General features: G+C 37.9%; 1 protein-coding gene across 1 annotated transcript in view; it reads left to right on the top strand.

Moving 5' to 3' along the window:
• The window catches only part of KCNMB2 (potassium calcium-activated channel subfamily M regulatory beta subunit 2), a 232,013-nt gene extending 208,057 nt beyond the window's left edge, over positions 1-23,956 (top strand). Inside the window, exons 3-5 of the mRNA XM_059388049.1 lie at positions 7,428-7,598; positions 10,010-10,205; positions 23,326-23,956. Coding sequence (XP_059244032.1) covers positions 7,428-7,598; positions 10,010-10,205; positions 23,326-23,610 — 652 coding nt within the window. The 3' untranslated portion in view covers positions 23,611-23,956. The remainder of the gene's footprint in view (positions 1-7,427; positions 7,599-10,009; positions 10,206-23,325) is intronic.
• The last annotated feature ends 1,486 nt before the right edge of the window (positions 23,957-25,442 follow it).

Raw genomic sequence — 25,442 nt, 5'->3', positions numbered from 1 at the left:
AAATTCTTTTAATGGTTCTTCTAACTTAGAAGACACACAAGATCCTTTTATCTCCAAATTCTTTTAATGGTTCTTCTAACTTAGAAGACACACAAGATCCTTTTATCTCCGGCCCCCTGTATATCTGACCAGCTTGCGGCCTGCCTCCCCCACCCACCAGATCCTAGAATCAAACCAACCTCAACTACTCCTAATCTCTCACATTCTGCCTGGATACTCTTCTCTTTCTCAATTGTTTGCTCATCAAAACCTCACTTCAGTCTATTATAGGACCTTTAATCATTACTGCTGAAATCAAGTTATAGCCTTCCTTCCTTGGCACACTTCTACACCACTGTCCTGATTATAAAGCATAGCCCTGGGACAGTTTACTATCACTCGTCTGCTGAATGCCCAGTTCAAGGAATACCCAATACAGTGATAGACAATTTGCCTGAAGCTACTCTACCAAAAAATAAAATAAAAAAATAAAAATAGAAATTGCCCATCAATTATTTCCATGAATTTCTCAAATTTAGCTATGTGCCAGAAACTCAATATGATCATTGTAACCCTACATAGTTCTATGGGTTAGCAGGTTGCCAAATTGTGCATTATGCATAGTTCAACTTCAGCTTTCTCCCAGAGAGTCCCATCATTCCTACCCAGATCTCTCCTGTTGCAATAGCAGAAACAGAGCAGAGACGAATTAAACATTTTGTTTTTGTTTTTGTTTTTGTTTTAATTTATTTGACAGAGAGAGATCAGAAGTAGGCAGAGGCAAACAGAGAGAGAGAGGAGGAAGCTGGCTCCCTGCCGAGCAGAGAGCCTGATGCAGGGCTCGATCCCAGGACCCTGAGATCATGACCTGAGCTGAAGGCAGAGGCTTAACCCACTGAGCCACCCAGGCGCCCCTGAATTAAACATTTTATAAAATGATGTTACAAGGACAAAAAAAATAAAAAATAAAAAAACTGTTTCAAATGAAACTTCACAGAATGTTCAAAAGCTGTTAAAATTCTTGCCCAAAATTTATTACCATAACCTTATGAATTGTTCAAAGAAACAGTGCTTAACTGATAAAGTTGACAAGTCTATCAAATTAGTCAGTATGAAATTTGCCATAAGAATCTCAATGATGTTAAAATATTAGGAAAACAGCAAATTACTCTAAGTTTTGAAAAAAAAATCAGTATAAACTGAGATTCTTCCAAATGAAACACTAAATTTTTGCTATATCTATTATCTATATCTAGCTATATCTATTTTATTATATCTGTATCTATTCACAGACATAGTTAAGAAAGATATATCTATGAATGTATTCATAAGAATATATTTATAAAGAGACTCAGTCTCCCTAAGAAGCTTAGCTTTGGGAAAGAAAGTTGAATAGATGCTACAATGCAGCTAAAGAGAATATATTCATGACAAAAATTTATTTTTTGAATGTGATCTAACAACACCCATAAAAAGGTATTCATATTCATTTACTATACTTAAGACAATACTCCTAAAAATGTCTGTTAAGTGTGTAAATGTAATAAAGTAGGCAAACTATTCATTTAGCAAAGTGATCCTTCAGCAAATTGGCTCTTAGTGAATTAGCTATTTAGTAACTGATCTTTTGGCAAATGGCCCCAGAACACTGACTTGCTTTCCCTTTTCTACTCTCAAATTAGTTGCATTGGTTTCTCACCCAGCCCCCTTAGGATCTCAGTCATTTTGTATCCCCAGAACTCAGTACCATGTGTTTCATCTTATGAGGACTTTAAAATATTGAAAAATAAACAAATGAATTAATAAGTAACATTTACCCTGCCTTAACTTAATATTTTTTTCCCCCAGCAGGCTAACGACCAGGGAAATCTTGAATTAATAACCTTTACCCTGCCTTAACCTGAGTATTTTTTCGCCAGCAGGTTAATGATCAGCGGAACCTGAATTTAAATAGGGAAGACTAAGGAGAAAAATCTTTCACACTTTACTCTTTATAGTCATGTTTGTTATCACATAATCTTATAAATAATTTGTTTATGAACTATAGGCTGAGTCCTAATATAAAACTTTAACAAGATACTCAAGGGGTGCCTGGGTAGCTCAGTGAGTTAAGCCTCTGCTTTCAGCTCAGGTCATGATCTCAGGGTCCTGGGATCAAGCACTGCACTGGGCTCTCTGCTCAGCAGGGAGCCTGCTTCCCCCACTCTCTCTCTGCCTACTTGTGATCTCTGTCAAATAAATGAATAAATCTAAAAAAAAAAAAAGAAGAAGAAGAAGAAATTATCCAAATATGGAGTTCAAAATAAAATTATATTGTGCCAACTATTGCTTGGGGAAAAAAGTTTTATTGGACAATTGAAAATCATTTTCTATGCAAGATATTTTGTTATACTTGGATTTGCCTTGTAGATTATCAGAACTTTGTTTTACTTGGATTTGGCTTCTATGCTTATTAATAACTCACATTCACCAATGAGATGTGGACAGAATGCTCTCTGTACATGTAATAAAGACTGTAGATATCCACTATTTGTTGCTGTCACCATCTATAAACATAGACTTATTGATTCATAGACATAGACATATTGATTCATAGTTCACCATGAAGCCAAGACAGCCTCAACAGAGCTCAAACATACTGCTTTTCTGGAACATACCAAGGCTAGATCTGCATCAAACTTATAAATCCAAATTCATGCTCTATACCTACTGTTGGACATCCCTCTTATTCAAAACTGAATTTATAGCCATATCCCAAACTTTTCCTCCTGAGACCTCTACTTCATTGAACCATTCTGCCCTTCATTCCCTTATGTTCCTCCCTACCCCCTCTCAGGTAGATTTATAGAGAATAAATGCAAAGAACCAAGGGAGATGAAATGCAAGCTTTGTTAGCAGTGGCACAGTAACTCCCAAAGTACAAGCTTTCCTAGTACAAAGCCTGAAATATAGCACTGAAGACAGCTTGGCATGAAAGGGCCCAGCGAACTAACCACTTTGTCTCAGGCTGTGAACACCACTTTCCCCTACTGGGGCTTACTACCTGAAGAAAGGAAGGCCAAGGCATATTAGGCCTGAACAAAGACAAGCCCAAAAGGATTTTTTAAAAATTGTGCCATACATGAACAATGATATTCAAACTCACCCAAAAGATAGACCTGGCCCCTTGACTGTCAGGTTCTAGCGCATTACACCAATCAAATTAGTCACTCCTCCACCTGAGCTCAGGACACTATGCTTGTGAGGGAGAGAAGCTATAAAGGCACCAAAGGCCTCTCCCTTCTTGGCCAGAGTAGAAAATTCCCCTCTTGGAAACCCTGAAAGAGTAAGGACGTAAGAATCCCTATTTTAACACTTTCTACCATTTCTGAAGTGATCCAAGCCAAGTGCTTGGGCATAAAGCTAAACTACATCCCTCTGACTTCCTCATCATCCTCTACATTCTATCAATCACCAAACCCTAAAGTTTTATCCCCACGTATTTCTCCATACATCCCTTTCTCTCCGTCTATCCCACCTCAGTCCTACATCCAGGCCTCATCATCCTCTGCCAGCACTACAGTAAAAATTCCCTGGTTCTTTCTGATCTGTCTTGTTCCATTTCTCATCTAATCTCCACACTGCAGCCAGAGTGATCATGCTGAAACTCAGTTCTGATGATGTCACTGACAGCTTGCATTTAACTACAGGATAAAGGCCAAGCTCTTTAGAATGACTTACAAAACTTTCATGACCTACCACCTTCCCAAACTCATCTGCCCCATTTCCCTGGTCCCATACTCATCCCAGTAATGCAAAAATGTTTGTAGTTTCTGACAGCCGCCATACAGTTGCAGATCTTCATCCCTTCATTCATGTGATTCCTTCTGTGTGAAATACCCTTGAGTCCCTGTCCCATTTGGTTAACTCTGATGTAATCTTGAAGATTCTGGTTAAGGCATTACCTCCAGGAAGCTTTCCCTAACCTTAATGCCTTATTGCTTTCTGTGCGGCTCTCTCAGGCTATGGGAAAAATCACTCCTCTTTGTTCCTACTTTGTGAATTGCTCCATCATTAAATTTACTACCTTATGTTGATACTTATTTTCATGTGTGTCTTGGGCAAGAACCCAGTGATTAAAGGCTATCAGCCCTCAAGATAAGTTTGTGGACTTAAACTGAGCTCTTTGTTCTCCCATATCATTCCTTCCTTAATTTATCGATGAATTCAATAATAACTTATTGATGAATTTCATGGGGTACGGCCCACCCCATTCATCCACTTTCTTTTTGCTGAGTAGTATCCTGATCTCCTAGATACCTTTTGTCCTGTGTGAAAACCAATCATTCTCCTTCTTCTCTACAAATTTCAGAGCATAGAAAGAACATTTGTTAACCATGTTCAAATTGTGATTTTTTTAATTGCTCATTTGAATCTTTTTTATATGCTTCTAGTCCTGGTGACATAACTGACTGATTACACTGCATCTTTCATGGGTATGGACTGACATACGTGATGTTTAGTGACAGCCTGGTCCTCTGGAACTGTGAGACTGCTGCTTTCCTTTGCTGGCTTCCATCTGCAGGAAATGCAAATCTCAGAGGCAGCCATCACAATTAAATACATTTTGATAAATAATAGCCTAGAAACATCACTTTACAACAGCTCTTTGAAGTCACTCAAAGACTGAGCCCATCTCTTCCTGCCTACTACTGGCTTTAGTAGCTAATGGGCACAGATTTTTTTTTTTAGTTCAAGCTAATAAGGAGTCTAGTTTAAAAGGGTTTGAAATAAATCTTACATTTTCCAAAGGAAATCTCAAGAAACAAATAGAAAAACTTAGAGGGTGGGTGGTGGCCAGTCTATGGAAATCAAAAACAGAGCAGAGCCGCTAGTCTGGAGGAACTGGGCTTGGCAGCTGGAGAATAATGGAAGATATGGGCTGTCAGGACTTCTGGCACCGAGGATAATGAGCAGCAGGGAGTGAGAAGAGGGAGGAGTTATGAAGAACACAACCACAGAAAGATGGCTTCTATTTCACGATGATTCTCCTGCTACAATGGGTCCACACTTCAAGGAAACAGTAGATTTGTATACACTACCTCATGAAGAGAACTTTAAATAATAATAAGTTAATTGGTTAATTTTATGCTCTAATAATTAAATTAATAAATACCTTAAAACCTTCTGGAAATCTATTAAATCCATACACGTTTCACACTTCTACAGGGAATCAAAATATCTAACAACCAGCCCAGAATGAACTAGCCATGCATGCAAATGGCATGCAAACCATAAGCATCAGGAAGGGCATCTCGGAGCACAAAGCTAAACAGAAGCCCTGAATATACACACAATTGTACAAATAATAGGCATCTCTTCCTTCCCCTGAAACTTCCATTCTGGATTTTACTCTGGTTTCTTTTCCAAGCATAAAGAATAACTAGTGATAAAAATTTAAAGGAAAATCTGAAGTTATTCTTTGTGTATATTGGCTTCTTGCCTAACGCTTAAAAAAGGGTGCAAGAGATTCTTTCTCCATTTTCACCTTTCTAATTATCTTCCTCTCTATTCCCAGACCCTAAATAAGGTCATCAACTCCCCTTCTCCTGGACCCCTGTAATCCAAAGATCCCTTCTCAAAGTAGAAACTAAAGTACTCTGAGCTGCCTCTTCCCTGGTCATCTGTTTTACCAAATCCCAAATTTCTGTGGCAGTTACAATTTTGACTTCAGTCCTGAGAAAAACTTCAGGTTTTGAAAACAAGATGCCTGCTTTTTTCCCCAAACCCCATGCTTTAAAAAGCATTTATAAATCCCGATCTTTTTTTTTTTTTTTTATTAATTTGACAGAGAGAAATCACAAGTAGACAGAGAGGCAGCCAGAGAGAGAGAGAGAAGCAGGCTCCCTGCTGTGCAGAGAGCCCGATGCGGGACTTGATCCCAGGACCCTGAGATCATGACCTGAGCCGAAGGCAGTGGCTTAACCCACTGAGCCACCCAGGCGCCCCATAAATCCCGATCTTAACCCTTGCACACCTAGTATGGCTATTAAGATATACATCTGTTCCTAGTTCACATAATCTTGGGTTCTATACACAACACACACACACACACACACACACGCATACACACACACACACATACACACACATACATATATGCCTGATGCCAGATTTTTCATAAATATGCCATCTACTGTAAATATTGGTTCCTCTGAGTTGTTTTAGAAACTTAGTGCAATGTATTAAAATCAAGTGTTAGGAAATTTCATGGCCTCACTTATGACAACTTTTGTTTTGGAATTGGACTATTATTAAATTGTATCTAACTCTGGACTATATTTAATTATACCCAATGCTTCTTAAAAAAAAAAAAAAAAAAAACAGTTCTCACTTATCTCTCCAAGCATCCAGACCCCAGCAACTTCTTTTCTGTCTTCTCCAGATCTTATTTCAGATCCAGTCTTTCACTCCTAAGTTTTCTACACTATTCATTTTTCTGCCATTGTGTTGTTTAGAAATTCTTTGGAAGATTGCAGCAATTTTGGGATATTTTGATGTTCCTATCATAGAACTGTAGCCCCCCCCCCCATTTTCCAATGGCAGCACTTGTTAAATGCTTCATGTCAGTCATTCCCCTGGATAATTTACTTAGGTCTCAGTTAATCATTATTCCCAGGAAACTGGTAATCAGAAAGATAGGAGTTTGCATTGGTCACACAGGTAGTAAGTGGGGAAATTGGGTTTCAAAATCAGGAGCCAGTTTAGTCCAATCTCATGTTTTTTCTTACCCTATGTTTCTGCTCCCCCCCCCAAAAAAAAAATACTAATAAAACTGCCCAAAGTTATGGAGTCTGGCCCTGAGTGATATTTTTCAGAAATCTGTCAAGTGTTTATACCTTATTAAAAAAAAAGACTGGGTCACCACTCCGCATTTTCACATTGCTTATAAATCTCAAGTCAACAGAGCCCTAAGCAACCCTGAGCTTGAGGAAAAATGTTAACCAAAATAACTTGTCTATTACTACTGAAAGGAAATAAGGTATTAAGTTGATAGATTCCTGATGTCTACTACCATTTATTTGAATTAATGCTCCATTAGGTATTCAGAGAGTATAAAAAGATCAATGATGACCAGCTGGAGGTTAAATGGCAAATCTAAAGCAGTATTTTAAGAGTCGAAGGGAGTGTTTTCTTTAGATTTAAGAGAAGGAAAAAGTATTTCCAATTAGACATGGGCCCCACGTAAAAAAGAGTAACTTGTTTCTGCTCAAGGTTGTTGTGTACACATGTGTGTTGGGAGGCAACTGTCAGTCACATGCTGGGATCTGGTTGTATTCAGGTAGGTTTGGAGGGCTCCTCTAGGCCCCTCTGCCCTTAGGAAGGCATGAGCAGAGATTTACCCACTCTTTAGGGGTGTGCTGATTAACCGTGATCTTCATGTAAGACTGTATTATTTTCAACCTCAGAAATATTTACCAAAAAATCAGGGACCACGACCTCCTGGACAAAAGGAAAACTGTCACAGCACTGAAAGCAGGAGAGGACCGGGCCATTCTCCTGGGACTGGCCATGATGGTCTGCTCCATCATGATGTACTTTCTGCTGGGAATCACACTCCTGCGCTCATACATGCAGAGGTAATACCTTTGGGTGGTTGGGACACGGTCATTGGTCTTCTCCTTCTCCTTCCTCTACCTAGCTTGTCAGCCTTAAGCTCCTCTTCCTCACCTTCTTTCCCAATAAGTATGTTGTACAGTGCCTGGCACATAATATTTTTAATAACGTTATCAAATAATAATGATAAAAATAGTTCCGTGTATAGGCTGCCTACTATGTGCAGGGACTTTCCATGCATGACTTGCTTAATGCTCATGGATACTTTATAATGGAAGTTTGATATGAATATACTCATTATAAAAATGGCCAAACTGAGACTCAAGATGGCTATAATTTGCTTGATATCACACAAAATATTATATAGCACAGATAAGATTCAAACCCACATCCCACTCATTCCAGAGTCCCTATTCTTGCCTCTTCACACCTTTGTTCTCCACCAGTTTTACTTTTCTAGCCCACACCCCTCTTCATCACCCCACACATTGGTGGTTCTTAACTACAAATTTACATTTTCTGGGAAACTTTAAAATTACCGATGCTCAGAACCCTCCACAATCACCCCAGAAGGTCAGATTTAATGGTCTATAGTGGGACCCACTTACCAGCATCTTTCGAAGTTCCCCCTCCCCCACCACCCCATGATCCTAATGTGCTGTCAAGCCTGAGAAAGACTGCTATCCATCAACTTTGAACAATAACAAGTTTGAACCCTGTTCATTTTAATACTTGCTCTAGGTTTACTGAATAGATAGGGAGGCAATTAAATACTGAAAGAGCAAGTGTATTTCCCCCTGAGTAAGCCGCATGATAAATCCCCCACAGCCTCTCTAGCTAACTGTTGCCCATAAATTGGACACTCTGAGCACAGGGGAGCCTGGCATTGCTGTAACTAATGGGGAGAGTCTCACAGTGGTTCAGCTTAAGGAAACGAGGCCCTTTCAAATGAAAATTTGAGATTTCGATCTCAAAGAGAATCAAACCATTTTGTAGCATTCATTTCTCCACCTAAATTAATACTTTCATTTTAGAAGCAAAATCTAGCAGAAATACAGTAATTTGCTAAAATTAAGGCATCATCTTTCCCATTTGCGGCTGCTCCGCTCTGTGTCTCTGATGCCTTCAGCTGTGCTCCTTCTCAATGAAAGCGCTGATGCCTCAGGCCTGAGTGTTCACTGATTCCAAAACCACTTTCAGATCTTCACATCTGCTAAGAACCATCTAAGACTTTTTTCCCCTTTGTATAAGCAAAATCTGACCATCCATGCCCTAGGAAAATACAGTTTGCCACACCAGAGGGGGTAAGGGCTAGGATCCTGCCACTGGCATGAAGTTGGACATGAATAGGGAAGTCAACACATGTCCACGAAAGGAAGGGGTATTAATCTGCAAAGAAAATGTGCTTTTTTCCAATTATTACAGTAATCAGTTTATACCCAGAAGCAAAACTTTGATTGATAATGTGTCACTTCTTAATCACAAATATTATCCTTGATTATAAAATTATAAGCATTTTGGAATGAAAAACTAACCAATGAGCAGCTGGAGGTTTGTTTGTTTGTTTTATTTTTTTTAATCTTTCTAATAGAGGCTCCCAGGGCACTGACATGAACCCATTATCTCCACAAAAGGGCCTCCTTGCCACTGTGTGCAAAGGGAGGTAACACAGTACCATGGAATGAGCTTAGGCCTTAGAGACATCCAGGAGTAGGTAGAATCACCATTTCCATCACTTACTAGCTGTGTGCCTTTACATGTTTCCTGATTTCTCTGACCCTCACGTTTAAAAAAAAAAAAAAATTAAACCAACTTACAAAGTTTTGGAAATGTATATAAAGCACCAATTAGAGTAAAGACAGATGCCACAAGTGATTGCTTTTGGTAGAATAAAAGGATGGAGTTATATTTTCTCCCTTATCAGAAAGACTATGAAGAACTAAATCGCAGTCCTTCTGTCTATCAGGTTAGAAGTCAAGCCCCTCCAGCCCTCTACCATCTCCCCTCCCCTTCTCCCTCACACCTTCACTGCCTACAAACCAGGCAGACATTGCAAGTGAGGCCTGGCATGTGGCAGGAAGCTGCTGACAAGGTAGAACACAGGGTGACTTAGGCTGTGCTATAAAAGATGCCTCATGCTACCAGCAAATGTGAGAAGGAAGTACAAATCTAACTTAAAGCAAGCATTGGACATTAAAGTATGTCTGACAGAAGTCACTGGAAAACTTTTCAGGTGCCAGGCAAAGTTTATCCATGTTTATATTATAGTTTGCCTAAAGCTGTTCTATTTAAGGCATAAACGCTCACAAATAGATTGTATGATAGATTTGGAAAAGATTTTTCAGGTTAAGGAACCAACAGATGATCCCCTCTGATAGACACCTTCCTGGTTCTTAGTAACTGGGTCTGTGTTTCCTCTCCACTCTCTCTGCAGCGTGTGGACAGAAGAGTCTCAGTGCACCTTGGTGAATGCGTCCATCACAGAAACCTTTAATTGCTCCTTCAGCTGTGGTCCGGACTGCTGGAAACTCTCTCAGTATCCCTGCCTCCAGGTGTATGTTAACCTGACATCTTCTGGTGAAAAGCTCCTTCTCTACCACACAGAAGAGACCGTGAAAATCAATCAGAAGGTAGGGTGTGGCATAAGCACACTGCATTTCAGTCACCCCCACAGAGCACCCAAACTCAGCCCATCTCCCTCTGAACTTCCCCTGTGCCAGCATTTCAAAGGAAAATACCATTAGAAAGCAGGCCCTGCTTCACTCATTCACAGAATTATTTGTATCTTGCCTGGGAGACATTTATCTCCTGTGCCTGTTGCAGACAAATCATTCCCTCCTTTCATGGTAGTGCAGATTTATCCTTTACTTTCATCTAGAAGCGTAAACACCCTATCATTCATACACAAATAGACGGAGTCTTTCAAAGCAAATGTGCAGCTTAGCCCAAGTCATATAAGCCAAAAACAAACAAACAAGCAAACAAAGAAAAAATAAATATTCATTGTATACCTGAGAGCACCAGAGTAAAACTGTATTTTCCTTTCCCATAGTCACTGTCACTCAGTTCTGTGGTCTTGGGGATGTAACTTAATCTCTCTGAGCTTCAGCTTCCTTTTCTCCTAACATCTTTGCAAGGTCATTCTGAGAATCAGGACTGTGTATGTAAGGTGTGGAGCAGACCACAGTGCCTGGCACAGGTTATGGTCATAGTGTGTGTGTGTCTGTGTTTCTTTTTTTTATATAAGTTATGTTCATAGAGACTGAATTTTCCAGCACTGATATATTCAAATCCACTGGGTTGATGTTCAACTAATGTGTATTGTATGAAAGCTGTACATAACACTTGCATTTATAAGGTCTGGGATCACCAGTAAGTGCCAACAGAACCTACCTGCCATTATCAGTTTTAAGTTAAATATATTGAGCTTTCAGTTCATGGTAGCAATTTAGATATGCCAAGAGAACCTGACGCTACTCTCCAGTAGGACAACTGGCTCTCATTACTAAAATACAAGTCTCATGAACCCCACTCTTTCTTGGAAAAATGAATTCTCACCACAATTATCAGCACCTAAATGATACATATTATATGTATTGAGAAAATGCCATGCTTTGGAAATTAGATGATAGAGCATAAGATTTGCTTTGTCATATATTGACACAAAATAAGAAAATCCACCTTGCCTTTTGGTTACGATAACTTAAAAGAATCCTTGAAGGTATCTCTGAGGATTGAACTTAATGAATATTTCAGAGACTGTCATTTGAAAATGTCTGCTCTGATTTCCTTTCGTTTGTGACAGCCACATATAATACCGATCCTAACCCTGTTCTGCAAATATATAAAGCTTAGCTCTCCCACAAGTGTTTGTTTTTCAAGATCTTCCCTCAAGTCAGATCTTTAAATCAAAGTTGACCTGTAATAGTGAATGCCTATAAAACTCTCAGATCTCCTTGGAACTGGAAATTGACCAAAGTTGAAAAGGCATCCAAAAGTAGAACAAATTTCCATTTCCTCATTTTGACATTTTATTACACAGTCCTGTGAATGCATTATTTAGGCTATAAACAGGGAGTGAACCTTCCACAGAAAGGCTCAGTTAAAAATTTAGGACCAGTATCTGTTTGCTGTCAGCACGATACTAGGTCATTGTTTGGTTTATTTGCCCCCTGACCTTATTTTTAACTGTGAATTATAACACACATACAGAAACATGCAAGAAAGGAAAGAGGGTGCAGTACAAGCATTTTTTACAGAGATCACCATGAGAGTAGAGAAATAAAACATTTCCCGCACCACAAAAGTACCCCTCCTACCCTTAAAATAACTATAGGCTTTGTATCCTGCCAAATACAACAACTATACAGCAATTACTTTTTTTTTTGTATTTTTCTTTGCAGTGTTTTCACCTAAGCATATATCCTTAGACATTATTTAATTTTGCCTGGTTTTTAAACATTATGTAAATAGAATTATACAGAGTATTTCCCTTCATGTCTGGCTTCTTTCACATAACATAGTTGTTAGAGCCATTCCACTTGGTAGTAGCTCATTCATTTTCATTATTGTATCTTATCCCATTATAGGAATGTGCCAGTTTATTTAGTCATGCTACTTTTGATGGATTTTGAGTCATGCATAGTTTGGGGCTTCTGCAAATAATTCTGCCATGAATACTCTCAAATAATTCTGCCATGAATACTCTTGTACAAAGGCTCTTGGTACACAAGCACACACACTTCTGTTGGGTTAAACCTGGGAATGAAGTCTCTAGATCACAGGGTACACCTATCTGAAAGTTTAGCAAATAACACCAAATGTTTCTCCAAACTGCCACCAACCCTGAAGATACGAGAGTTTTTATTGTTTCAGATCCTTACCAACACTTGGTAACATCTGTAATTTTAATTTTAGCTAATGTAGTGATATTTCCTTGGGATTCTGATGACTAATGTTGCCAACTGCCTTTTCATTTATTTATTGGCCATCTGGATATCCTCTTTTTTTTTTTTTAAGATTTTATTTATTTATTTGACAGAGGGAAAAATCACAAGTAGGCAGAACAGTAGGCAGAGAGAGGGGGAAGCAGGCTCCCTGCTGAGAAGAGAGCCCAGATGCTGGGCTGGATCCCAGAACCCTGAGATCATGACTTGAGCCGAAGGCAGAGGCTTAACCCACTGAGCCACCCAGGAGCCCCTGGATATCCTCTTTTATACAATCTCTGTTCCATTCCCTTGTTCATTTTTCTATCAGATTGTTTCTTCTTCATGTTCATTATAGGAATTTTTATATCTAGATATGAACTTCTGTTGGTTTTATGTGTTGCAAATATTTTCTCTCATTCTATGGCCTTTTCACTCCCTTAATGATGTCTTCGAAAGAAAAAACTTTCTAATTTCAATATCGTCAAATTTTGTCAATCTGTTTTTGCTGTTGTGAAGGTGGTGGTGGTTGTTTTGATGTTTTGGTTTTGGGGAGGGTTTTTGTTGTTGGTTTTTTGGGGGGGTTATCTTTTTGTTTGGTTGGTTGGTTTGGTTTGGTTTTCTGGTATTTTGTTGTCCTGTTTAAAAGGTTTTTACTTGTCCTGAGTTCACAAAGTCACTCTCCTAAATTATCTTCTAGAAAAATTATTATTTCTCCTTCCACACTTAGAATACGATCTCTTCACATTTAGAATACATTTAGAGTGGAATTGATTTTTACACAGGAGTCTGGCTTCTGGGTTTCTCTTTTTTTCTCATGTGGACAGCCATTTGCCCAAGTCCACTTATGAAAAGACAACACTTTCCTCAGTGGATTATTTTTATAATCCCATCCAACCCCCTTTTTTTCTTGGAAGTTATCGGTTGCATTACTATTCTTGTAGGGTTTATTAGCCTAGATATTACAACTTGCAATTTTGACTACTTAAGGACATTAAATAAAACATCTTCACTCCTACTTATTATCATTCCAACTTACATATATTTCCATTTTATTCTAAGACATGCTAAGTTTATGCAGACATTATTACTTGAAGAATACATCCACTGGACATAAAATTCTAACTTGGCTGGTATTTTGTTCCTGCACCTCAGAAATATTCCATTGTTTTCTGGTGAGAATTACTACTGTTTAAAAATTGGCTCTCAGAGGATGCCTGGATGGCTCAATCAGTTAAGTTGCTGCATCCAGCTCAGGTCATGATCCCACGGTGCTGGAATTGAGTTCCGCATCAGGCTCCTTGCTTCTGTCTCCACCTCTGCCTGCCACTCTGTCTGCTTGTGAGTTCTCTACCTCTCTGATAAATAAATAAATAGATAGATAGATAGATAGATAGATAAATGAAATCTTTAAAGAAAAATAAAAATTGGCTCTCAGTCTAATTGCTGCTTCTTTGAAGGTAATCTTGGTTTATTTAAAAGATGAGTTGATTTGGTTTTCCACAGTTTAACTGTTATATGGCAGAGTATGCCTTTACCTATTTGTCTGCTTAGCATTCCCTGAGCTTCCTTCACTGTTTCTTGATACTCTTCATCCGTTTTGGAAAGTTCTCAGTCAATATTTCGTCAAATATGTCTCTGCCCCAATTCACTTCTGTTTCTCCTTTTTGCACTCCAACTGGCCATATGCTAAGCTTTCTCTTTGTATCTCCTGTGTACTTACTTTCTCTCTTTTTAATCTCTCTGTGCTTCATTCTGCATTCTGACCTATCTTCTAATTTGTAATTTATTCCTCAGCTCTGACAAATCTACTGTTAAACCCACCCACTGCAGTCTTAATTTCTCCTATTATGTTGTTCATTTTGAGAATATCCATTGGAGTCTGTTTTGCCATTTCTGGTTTTCTGAAATATCCTCATTTTTATCTTTTAAGTCCTTCAACATAAAAAATAAAATTAGAGTTATTTTAAAGTTTATCTTGAGGACTTCAATATCCAGAGCTGCTATGTGCCTATGCTATTTGATTTTCTTCTCCTGCTTTTTTTCATGTCTTGTAATATCTGGTAATTTTTCATCAGGGATCATATTTGCAAAATCATTTATAAGAATAATTTTAAGCCTAGAGTGACATCATCATGTCATCTTTTCCAAAACATATTTCCATTTGCTTCTGCCAGGCTCCTGGGCGTATGGGCCATACATGATCACCTCATTCTCACTTCATAAACTTGAGATATACAAGTCTGAACTCAAGTCCCTTTGAGGATATGTCTACTTCAGGTTTCCATTTTTCCTAGGATGCGATACTTAGGGTACCAACACAAAGTGAATGGAAGGTCATCAGACCCCCTACCAGATAGGCCTTCAGTGATGGGTCCTGCACCCAGCTCTGCAAGGCTGTCCAAAATGCCATTCAGTATTCTAGACTCTCATCCCCCTTCTAGAATCAGCATATACTCTCAAGGAAAAGGTAACACCAAAAGTGGCTCACATTCCTGGCCTGAAGCTCTTCACACCTGGATAATTGTCCTCTGCCTTTAAGCAGAAATATATGTAGTCAATCAGAGAAAGACAACAATCATATGGTTTCACTCATATGCAGAACATAAGAAACAGGGCCGAGGATCCTAGGGGAAGAGAGGAAAACCTGAATGTGAAGTCATCAGAGAGGGAGAAAAACCGTGAGAGACTCTTAACTATAGGAAGCAAACTGAGGGTTCCCAGAGGGGAGGTGGGTGGGAGGGTGGGGTAATTGGGTGATGGCCATTCAGGAGGGCACAAGAGGCAATGAGCATTGGGTGTTATTCACAATTAACGGATTGTTGAACGCTACATCTGAAACTAGTGATAGCTATAGGTTGACTAACTGAATTTAAATTTAAAAAAAGAAAAAGAAAAAAATATATATATATATTGAAAATTCAGTTACCTGTATATCTGAAGGTTATTAAACCACAATTTTCATGCAATATGAGGAATATTTAGAATATTCCTGGGGAAAACATAAAAACAATCTCTATGTGGATTTTTCTTTCCTGTTATCCTCTCCCTAGCTCACTAAAAATAATAGTCTTCCCCAGAGTTACCAAGAAATGGGCAGAATTTTACTGACACACATAAGGCTTACTGACCCTGATTGACCTGAGAAAACAGGATGCAAAGAATATCAGTCAAGCTGTATGTATCTTTGTAGAAAATAGTCAAAAGAATTTTATTTTTAAATTTTCACACTCTCTCGTATACTTTCTTTTTTAGCCTTTAAACCCAGTGCCCACCTTCTTGTCAACATTACAGTTGGAGCTGCTTAAGCTGATTAGCTGGCATACTCTTGTAGAGCTATTGGCTGACTGTTCCAGGAAGCTGCAAGTAGGCTCCAGGGCCCCTACCTCTCAGGGCCACAAGGCCATCAGAGGAATCATGAACAGTGGCTATTATTAATTCACTATGGTTGTGAAATTCTTCAATGCTGATCTCCTTTTGGGAGTTTAAAACCTATTCTGCCTACCAGGGATTCTCTAAACATGACTATCCAGTATGGAGGGAAGGGAGTTGGGGGGATGGGTGAGCCTGGTGGTGGGTATTAAGGAGGGCACATATTGCATGGAGCACTGGGTGTGGTGCATAGACAATGAATCTTGGAACATGAAAAAAATTAAATTAATTGTTAAAAAAAAAAAGAGAATGGAGTTTTCTAAAACAAGAAAATATATCCTTTCAAGGGATTCTGAACCCAATTAGAGTGTGTGGGGGGCAGGAGGAGGGGGTATTTCTCACACCATCAAGCAATTCTCCAAAACCAGCTGGGTGCCCTACAATTCTATTCAAATCTGATGCTATCTACCCAAAGAGAGCATTAGATTGTATAAATTAAGAGTTCTGTCCCACAAGACTATCCCACGTGAGTTCAGAGGCCAGTCACAAGCCCTGCTTATCAGAGCTTCCAACAAACCCCTACTTAAGCTCTATCAATTTGCTAGAGTAGCTCACAAACTCAGAGACACGTTTAGATTATTAGAGTCCCAGCTTACTTTAAAATGACAGAACTCAGCCAGATGGAAGAGCCGTATAGGGTTAAGTAAAAGGAAGGGCACAGAGCCCTCTTCAAGCATGCCACTCTCCCCAAATCTCCCTGCATTCACCAACCTGGCAACTCTCCCAACCCTGTCCTTTGGGGTTTTATGGAGGTTACCATATATAGGTGTGATTGATTAAACCATTAGCTTTTGGCAATTGATTCAGTCTCCAGCCCTTCTAACAGGAGGTCAGGGATTAAGACTGAAAGTTCTAACCCTCTAATCACATGGGTGGTTCTCCTGGCAGCCAGCCCCATCCTTAAATGTGGTCCCAAGTAACCTTATTCGCCTAACAAAAGACATCTTTATAGCTCTTATCACTTAGGAAATTTCAAGGGTTTTAGGTGCTCTGTTCCAGAAATAGGCACAAAGAACAAATATCACATCCATTCTTTGGTATGTGGGATAGTGCCATATTATATTATATTTTATTGATAATTGTCATGGGGAAGATAGCTATTTTTGGAAGAGAGTAAGTTCTATAAACCAACCAATTATTTGCAACTTCAGACTCCCCACCATTCCTTTCATCACCCATTCTGAAGCCTACTGGGTTGCCTAAATGCAGAAAATATACATATCTAGACCAGGCTTTCTCAACCTCAGCATTACCAGTATTTTGGGTGAGATAATTCTTTGTCCTATGAGGGTGGGTTCTGCCCTGTACAATGTAGGATATCTAGCAGCATCCCTGGACTCTACCCACTAAATGTCCAGCATCGTCCTCCCTTCAACTGAGACAACTAAAAATGTCTCCAGACAGTAGCCAGTGAAAGAACCACTGCGTTAGATTTTACTTAGCTTTGAGTTTGGATGCTGTGAGATTCCCAAATCCTGCAAATCTTGGAAGCACTTAATTCCTCTGCCTTGCATTGGTAGGGTAAGGATAAAAGGGAAGAAATGAAAGAGAAGTTGAAAATCTAGATAAGAAATAAAAGGATCAAACATTTATCAAGTGTCTGCTATATACTGCGTCCCCAGAACCCTGGTAAGAACTTTGTAAAAATCATCTCATTTGATCCTGACTAAAACCACACTCCTAAAATTAGAGTCAAATTTCATCAAGAGTTTACAGCCTGCCAGGCATTGTATTAAATATTTTACGTGAACTTATTTAATTATAGCAGCAACCCCACACACTAGGTATCATTATCATCTCCACTTTTTGCAATAATGTAACTAAGCTCAGAAAATGAAATAATTTTCCCAAAGTCACACATTCACTAACTAATTAGGTCTGAGTAAAAATCTAAGTCTCTTCAGCTCACCCTGCTATCTCTTAAAGAGAAAAACATTAGAGCATCTCTTAAGAGGATGAAAAATCTAATTCTATGAAATATTTATCCTCAGATGGCATATTTTAGTGAACAGGTAAGAATCCATCCCATTCCATCATATCCCAATAGCTGCTTAGGATCAAAAGGCCATTGTACATGGAACAGAATTATCTGTGACCCATAAGGAAGTCAGGGTTGTGTATTAAGCATGAGTTTACACAGAATAGATATTAAACAGACAGAAGTGCACCCTCAAAGAAGGGGATGGGGGGGGAAACATGCCTGGAAATGTGACATATGAAATCCCCATAATTAGCACTCTAAGTTGAAGGGTATCTATTAGACATTTGCTGAAACTACCTAGGTCCTTTCAACTTCTTCTCTGTTCCAAATCAAGCAGAAATATTGTAACAAAGGTGAAAGCTCTGGGAAACACAGGGAAAAAAAACAAAAAACATGTCTCTTGGGAGGTACCTGTGTCTCATACTGAAAGAAATGTTAGTGCATAGCAGAGTGTAAATTGTTTTCCTTTCCACTCCTAAACATTTCAAAAGGCCCCACTTGCCAAAGTCAAGTAGACACTAGAAGTTCAAACTAACAAATATAAACCAAATTTTGTGGGATTCACTTTTTTAGAAGTGATGACGAGGAACAAGAAGCCTCAAAAGGGAAAAAAAGGGACATCTGATTTCGCACTCTCACCTCTTCTGTCCATTACGGTTACCCAAAAAACTGGGAAGTTCAAAATGCACCTGCGAACCAGAGTCACCCAAGGCTTCCAGCTGCTGATCTTTACACTCTCTGAACACGGGAATCCCATCTTCTTCTCCAGCTCAGAGCACAGACCTTAACACATCACACACCAGACCGGCTTACCAAACATGTGCACAACGTTCACTGTCTGAAGATGCTAAAAAGAGTTCCATCTGACTTTAGAACAAGAATATCTCTGTTTCACATGAGCGATGTTTTTGTTTTTATCTCATGATCATGATGGGCTTAGGATCCCAAGGCTACTAACAAGTGCTGAGAGCAAATTTGTGGCCCACTTCTGCAAAGGATATATCTTTACTCAAAGTCTTTTTAGCTTCGCTACTGGTCCCATTGTATCACCCCATGATTGTTTTGTAATACCTTCCTGTCTCTTTCTAATGATCTGTCTTGTATTGTTTCTGGTTTTGATAGCTGTGTCTAGCGCGCTGCTTGGCACATTAAAGACACTCAACATTGATTGGATTTCATTAAATTTCTAAACCCTCTCTGAATATAAAACTCTTCTCTTTTTATAAAAGAACAATGAACAAATTCTTCCCTTGAGATGATGCTGAGAATTAATAGTTCCTTTCCTACCATCATTAAAAAAAGAGGCTGACCTGTGAGGTTATTCAGCCAAACCGTCCCCATTCCCCTGCCTCCACTTTTCCCCACAAAAACTTTTATTTTTAGGCTGAAGGCCTGTCACTATTTGCTTCACACAAGCCTAGCAAAGCATGTCCAAGCAAAGTCCAACAGGTAGTTTCTCAAAACTTTGTCCATCATTTGAATAAAAATAACTCTATTTATGTGTAACATTCCGGAAGTCAGGCTAAGAAAAGTTTCAGTCACTTTTTCAAAGAATTGTAGAAAAGATGCTATTGCTGCACCGTCATTGCCATGGAAGGGGAACAAGAAAAATTGCCACAAATGGGGTTTCTTCAGCTGGGAGAGGAAAGGTCATACCCATAGGCCAGCTCTCTGGTTTTCAATACGAAGGAGAATTCAAGGGATTTGGGAGAGCAATAAGGTGTATTAACAAAACTCCAGATTAAGAAAAGAGATGTGAAACTAAATCTTTCATTGAATAGCTGCCTCAGAGGTTTGTAAGGTTTCTATTTCCATATGTTAAAGCACCAAGAGAAGAATTACCCGAGGTCATGGTAAAATATATACATATTATATAAATATATATGTATATATAATATATATGTAAAATATTATATATTTATACTTTACATATAAAATATACTTTGATTAGTACTTAAGTGTCTTGTATATATAAAATTATACTCATATGTTCCCTTATGTTATCTATTATACAGAATCTAAAAGTTAAATCTTTTTTATTCCACACCTCCCACTAAAAAAATACGCTTTAAAATGCAGGGATTTTTCTCTTTTCAGTCTACATTACATTTTCCAAGTAAGCATTGATAGTAAAGTTTCCATTTGTTGAAATGCATTCTGTGTGTTCTAAACCAATCACAAAATCATCCACCAAGCATGTGATAAAATCATGATATCATTAAATCTTCACCCCAAATTCGTGCCAGCTTCAAGAACATACACATGGCTGTAGTTGGAACCATAGAAAAAGAAGCCTACAATCCTAGAATAGGATTCAGTCAAATGTCAAATCTCTTGACACACAAAAGCTAGGAACTTGAGTCATCGAACAGGACTGCCACTGTGAACACCACATAACTAATAATTTTTGCCCTACTTAGAGGTTTCAGAGTTTAGTATATGGCACTTGGTTAAGGCTTTAGAAGATCATATGGACAATGTGATACTCCGATAATAAATATGTAAATGAAAATTTATTGAGGTTTTATGCATATTCATCATTTAATCTTCACACAGACCCTGCCAGGAAGGTTCTGTTAACCCCTTTGTATAGTTAAAGAAGTTGACTCTGAGCAGCCAAGTAAATTGCCTATAGAAACACAGTAACCAGATCTACAGAACACAACTTGGGCTTATTATACTACCTCATGCATTCATAATGACAAAAGAAGGACCCATAATGACAAAAGAAGGACCAATAATAAAAGTAAATGAATGACATATGGTAGAGTCAGTCTGATAATGTGCAGAATGTGCTTTATCTGGCCATTCCACATTTGAGACCCCAAAGGCTTGAAACTTTAATAAGCAGTATTAACTGTATAGTAATCTTGCTAGACAGTCTCAAAAGTACTTTATATCTCATTTTACTTGGAAGAATCTTACCTGATGACAGAAATATTGTCATTTGACTGATAAACTTTCTTTAAAAAAATGTAAAAGCCAGATCAATTCACAAGAGCATAAGAAAAGATAAAACTCCATATTTAATGGAATTCTATTTTTATTGAGATCATTTCAATAACTTAGTACTGTTAGCCATAGAAAGTACTACTATAAACTGTTTGGGCACAAAAATATACAGAAGGCTGATGCATTTGTAATCTAAATTTGTTCTGTCTCAATTCAACCACAAATGGCTTGTCTGTGATTTTTGTAATGATTTGCTTCAGAAAACATTTTTTAAAACTATAAAGACATGAAGCAGGTTTGAAGGAAAAAAATAATCAAGGTAGATATCTCCATCCTGCCTTATACCCTTTTGATCCAAAGACATCCAACTGGTGGAAGATTTGTTTCACGGAGTCATAGGCTAATTTTATACTAGGTTGTAACTCACTGAGAAATTCTGCTTTTTTTGGAGATAATTTCAGACCCTTAATGTTGTGCTAGCGCCAGCTCTCTTCTGTACTCGTATTTATGAGTATACTCACATTTATTCTTAGCTGATTAAATTTGAAGGTGTCAACCAGCCCTGCTATGAGAACATTATTTTAAGCATGCTCGATCCCCATTCTTAACTAAGTAAGAATCTTCCTGCTGTTTAGAGTCAAAGAATCCAATTATTACAGTACTATAAACAAAGCTAGGTGCCTGTGTGCCCACTAATACAGTCAGAGAAAAAAGTAAGCCAAAGATACTCCATTAGCAGAACTCATTCCATTTCTTTTATATTTTCTACCCATGAAATCTACAGGTCTCTGGGATCCTACCCCCAAAGCTTCCATCAATGTACCTCAAAGTTCAACAATAGCCCACCTCATTTGTGTCTCCACATACAGTTCTGAGAGTTGTGTACTGCACAACCTTTGGGGTACCAGTCACATGGGAAAAGTCATAGATAAGCCAAAGAAATTTTAAAAATCTTGCCATTTGCAATGACGTGGATGGAACTAGAGGGTATTATGCTGACAGAAATAAGTCTATCAGAGAAAGATAATTATCACATGATCTCTCTGATATGAGGAATTTGAGAGGCAGGGTGGGGGTCATGGAGGGTAGGGAGGGAAAAAATGAAACAAGATGGGATTGGGAGGGAGACAAATCATAAGCGATTCTTAATCCACAAAACCAACTGAGGGTTGCTGGGGGTGAGGGGGAGGGAAAGAGTGGCTGGGTGATGGACATTGGGGAGGGTATGTGCTATGGTGAGTGCTGTGAAATGTGCAAGCCTGATGATCCATAGACCTGTACCCCTGCGGCAAATAATACATTATATATAAATAAATAAATAGTCATAGATGAGAATATTTGTAAGCATGATTTATAAATTGGTAACAGCAGTAAGAAATGGGTTTTTTTTTTTCAAAATAATTTTTTAAAAAATCAGTTTTGTCACTGTCCATTTGCAGATCAAGGGAAAAGGATCACAGGATTTCATCTCCTTAAAGACTGCTTTTTAAATTAGGGAAAAAATGCATTCAAAAGTGTATGCAATAAATAATAAAAACTCGAAGTTCTTTCATTTCATTTGTATCTAGAAAAGAGAGGGCAGGGGAGGGAAAAAGGACAGGAAGAGGGAGCAGAGGTGAGAATATAAAGTGAGGTGAAGAATCGGGGCAAGGCAGGGAAGGAAAAGAGATACAAAGAAAGAAATTCAAGTACCTAAGTATGTAGGAAGAAAGGAGAGTCATCTAGAAGAGATATAATGAGAAAGATCAGAGAGGTGAAAAGATCAAAGGAAGGATAGTGTAAATTTTCTGATGAGTGATGGTTGAAGAGTAAACTTATTTGGTTCTGTTTCATCTTTCCTTCGTTTATGGAAAAAGTTATTTTGTCACGCTAACTGGGCACAGTCAATTCATCACAGCTCTTTAACTATTCAATATCTGTACAATTTCCAGGATTCTTTTTCAGCAACTCACCACAGATTATAGCTGTTTCCTTGACTACAGTAGCAATGTGACCAAGTAGACTTGGCTGAATAAATTAAGCCAAGCTAAAAAGAGAAGAATAAACTACTTTTCCTGAGAGACCTGGTAGCTTCTGATATTACATGGACTACTATGGATAGACAAGACTGAAAGATTGACACTCTAATTAAAACCATGTTCAATAAGGAATAATTAAAACTCAGCTTATTAGCTATGGTCCAAAGAATCCACTGGAGTCATCAAATTCTAATCAACAATTAAACTATATATGGGAGAACTGTTTAGGTACATATGGGTCAGACATCCACAAACATTGTTTTTTTTTTTTTTACTGTGTGAGGTCTTAGGGTTTCTGGAGACACTGGTTTGAATATGAAAAGAATAAATATCATGGTTATTTTACAGATCATTAAGTTGACCTCAATATCCCATCTTTTCCTAGTACCAGATATACACAGAGAAAGTATCTTCTGGTAACAGTTTATCTCATTTTCCACAGTGCTCCTATATACCTAAGTGTGGAAAAAATTTTGAAGAATCCATGTCCCTGGTGAATGTCGTCATGGAAAACTTCAGGAAGTATCAACAGTTCTCCTGCTATTCTGACCCAGAAGGAAACCAGAAGAGTGTCATCCTAACCAAACTCTACAGTTCCAATGTGCTGTTCCATTCACTGTTCTGGCCAACATGTATGATGGCTGGGGGCGTGGTAATCGTTGCCATGGTGAAACTCACACAGTACCTCTCCCTGCTCTGTGAGAGGATCCAGCGGATCAATAGATAAAAGCAAAATGGATGAGATCATTTTCTTTAAAGCTCAAATACTGTTTTCTTTCATTCTTCACCAAAGAACCTTAAGTTTGTAATGTGCAGTCTGTTATGAGTTCCTTAATATATTCTTATACGTAGAGCAATAATGCAAAAGCTGTTCTATATGCAAACATGGTGTCTTTATTATTCAGGAGAAGAAATAACTGTTTTGTGTTGGTTAGTTGTTTTCATAATCTTCTTTTGATGCTGGAACTAGTACTTCCTTCTCTCGTTCTGCCAAAACAGGGCTCAGTTATTCATTTGCCAAGCTTTGTGGAGGAATGTAGACGATATCAACATGATAAAGTTTGTGTTCTCAATTGTCAGATTTCTTGAAGACATTTCTGCAATATTTTTCATCATTCATTGTTTACTAAAGCTGCAGCCAAAAATATTTTTTCTTTTCTTACTCAAAACTGAGCCATGTAGCAAGTGAAGGGACCAGATTTCATAATTAAAGGATGTTAAACATTTTCCTTATATTTCTACCATATCACTGTAAAGAAGGGGGAAAATCCAGACAGTTATTTCTCTTTTATTATTTTCTATTCATACCTTTAGAATTTTTAACTGATTTCCAAAAATAAGGTTTTCATTAACCAATTCTATAATCTCTTCCTGTGGTTTAAATAGAAAATGAACAGAGCCCTTTTCCATTTAAGACCCTGCTACTGTGTGAGGAGATAACACTTAACAAAGAGTTTCATTACCTGTGAATTGACTGAACGTTGAGTAAATGTACCATTGCCACCCAGGAAAGTCTATGTTATTAAGATATTTATATGAAAATCTTTATTTGATTTCAGTTGAACTGTTAGATGGTAAAATGAAGATCATACTTGCTGGTCAAGACCAGTGGCCTGATTTCAATGCGTAAATCTATTGTGGCAAATTAACATATTGGAATGTTACTCTTTGGGAACTTATGTTTAAATTAATAAGTGTGTAGTCTCTCTTTCTGACAAGTGTTCCCCATTGGGATTTTAAAACTGTGTGCACAGAATTATTTGTCTCCTCTACATGTTTTATTTTTCTATTTACAATTCTCTTTTTTGTTGCTAGATTTTATACAGAGTAGACCTTTTTCCTAACACACACTTAAAATGAATAACAGATGTAAAGGAAGACTTTGTTCATATTTCCCTTTACTTATGGTATTGGGGGTGGTGGATGTAGATGCAGAATGAGGGACTGGTTTTAAACAAAAACACTCCACCTTTTAATTAATATCAGTATCAAAAGAAGACAAACATCTATCTTTCTCATCTATATTTAAGTACCCTTTTATAACATAGCATCAAGGTTTTCTAGATATTTGGAAATTTTACAAAACATATTTGTGGAGTACATGGTGATACTAATCCAATGAAGTGGAAAGTTTCCTGCAATATTGTAATTCATAGTTTGACTTCCCATAAGCACATAAATCTTAGGGTGTAATTGGGACTTCAAATGTTTTATTAAAATTTTAGAAAACAAAATCCATTACATCAGCATGATTTTAATGCCTCTTACAGTCTAAGCTGACAAGCCCATGGTATTCCAAAATCTTTTGAGTCACTACCTTTAAAGGTATTTAAAGAAATTTTAAAGAAAGTTCCTTTAACACCCAAACACACACAACTTTCAAATAGTATTTCTAATATTGTTTGAAAATATGACAGAAAACTTGATTCCTACTCTAATTTAAAAACATAATTCTGATGTGATTTCATAATGTGATTATGGAGGTGAAAGTTTGTCATTTTTTTTAAAGATTTTATTTATTTATTTGACAGACAGAGATCACAAGTAGGCAGAGAGGCA

This window comes from Mustela nigripes, chromosome 2 (genome assembly GCF_022355385.1).
Source record: "Mustela nigripes isolate SB6536 chromosome 2, MUSNIG.SB6536, whole genome shotgun sequence".
Classification (NCBI taxonomy): Eukaryota; Metazoa; Chordata; class Mammalia; order Carnivora; family Mustelidae; genus Mustela; species Mustela nigripes.
Note: the sequence above shows the minus strand (reverse complement) of the source record. Positions and strands in the feature narration are given on the sequence as shown.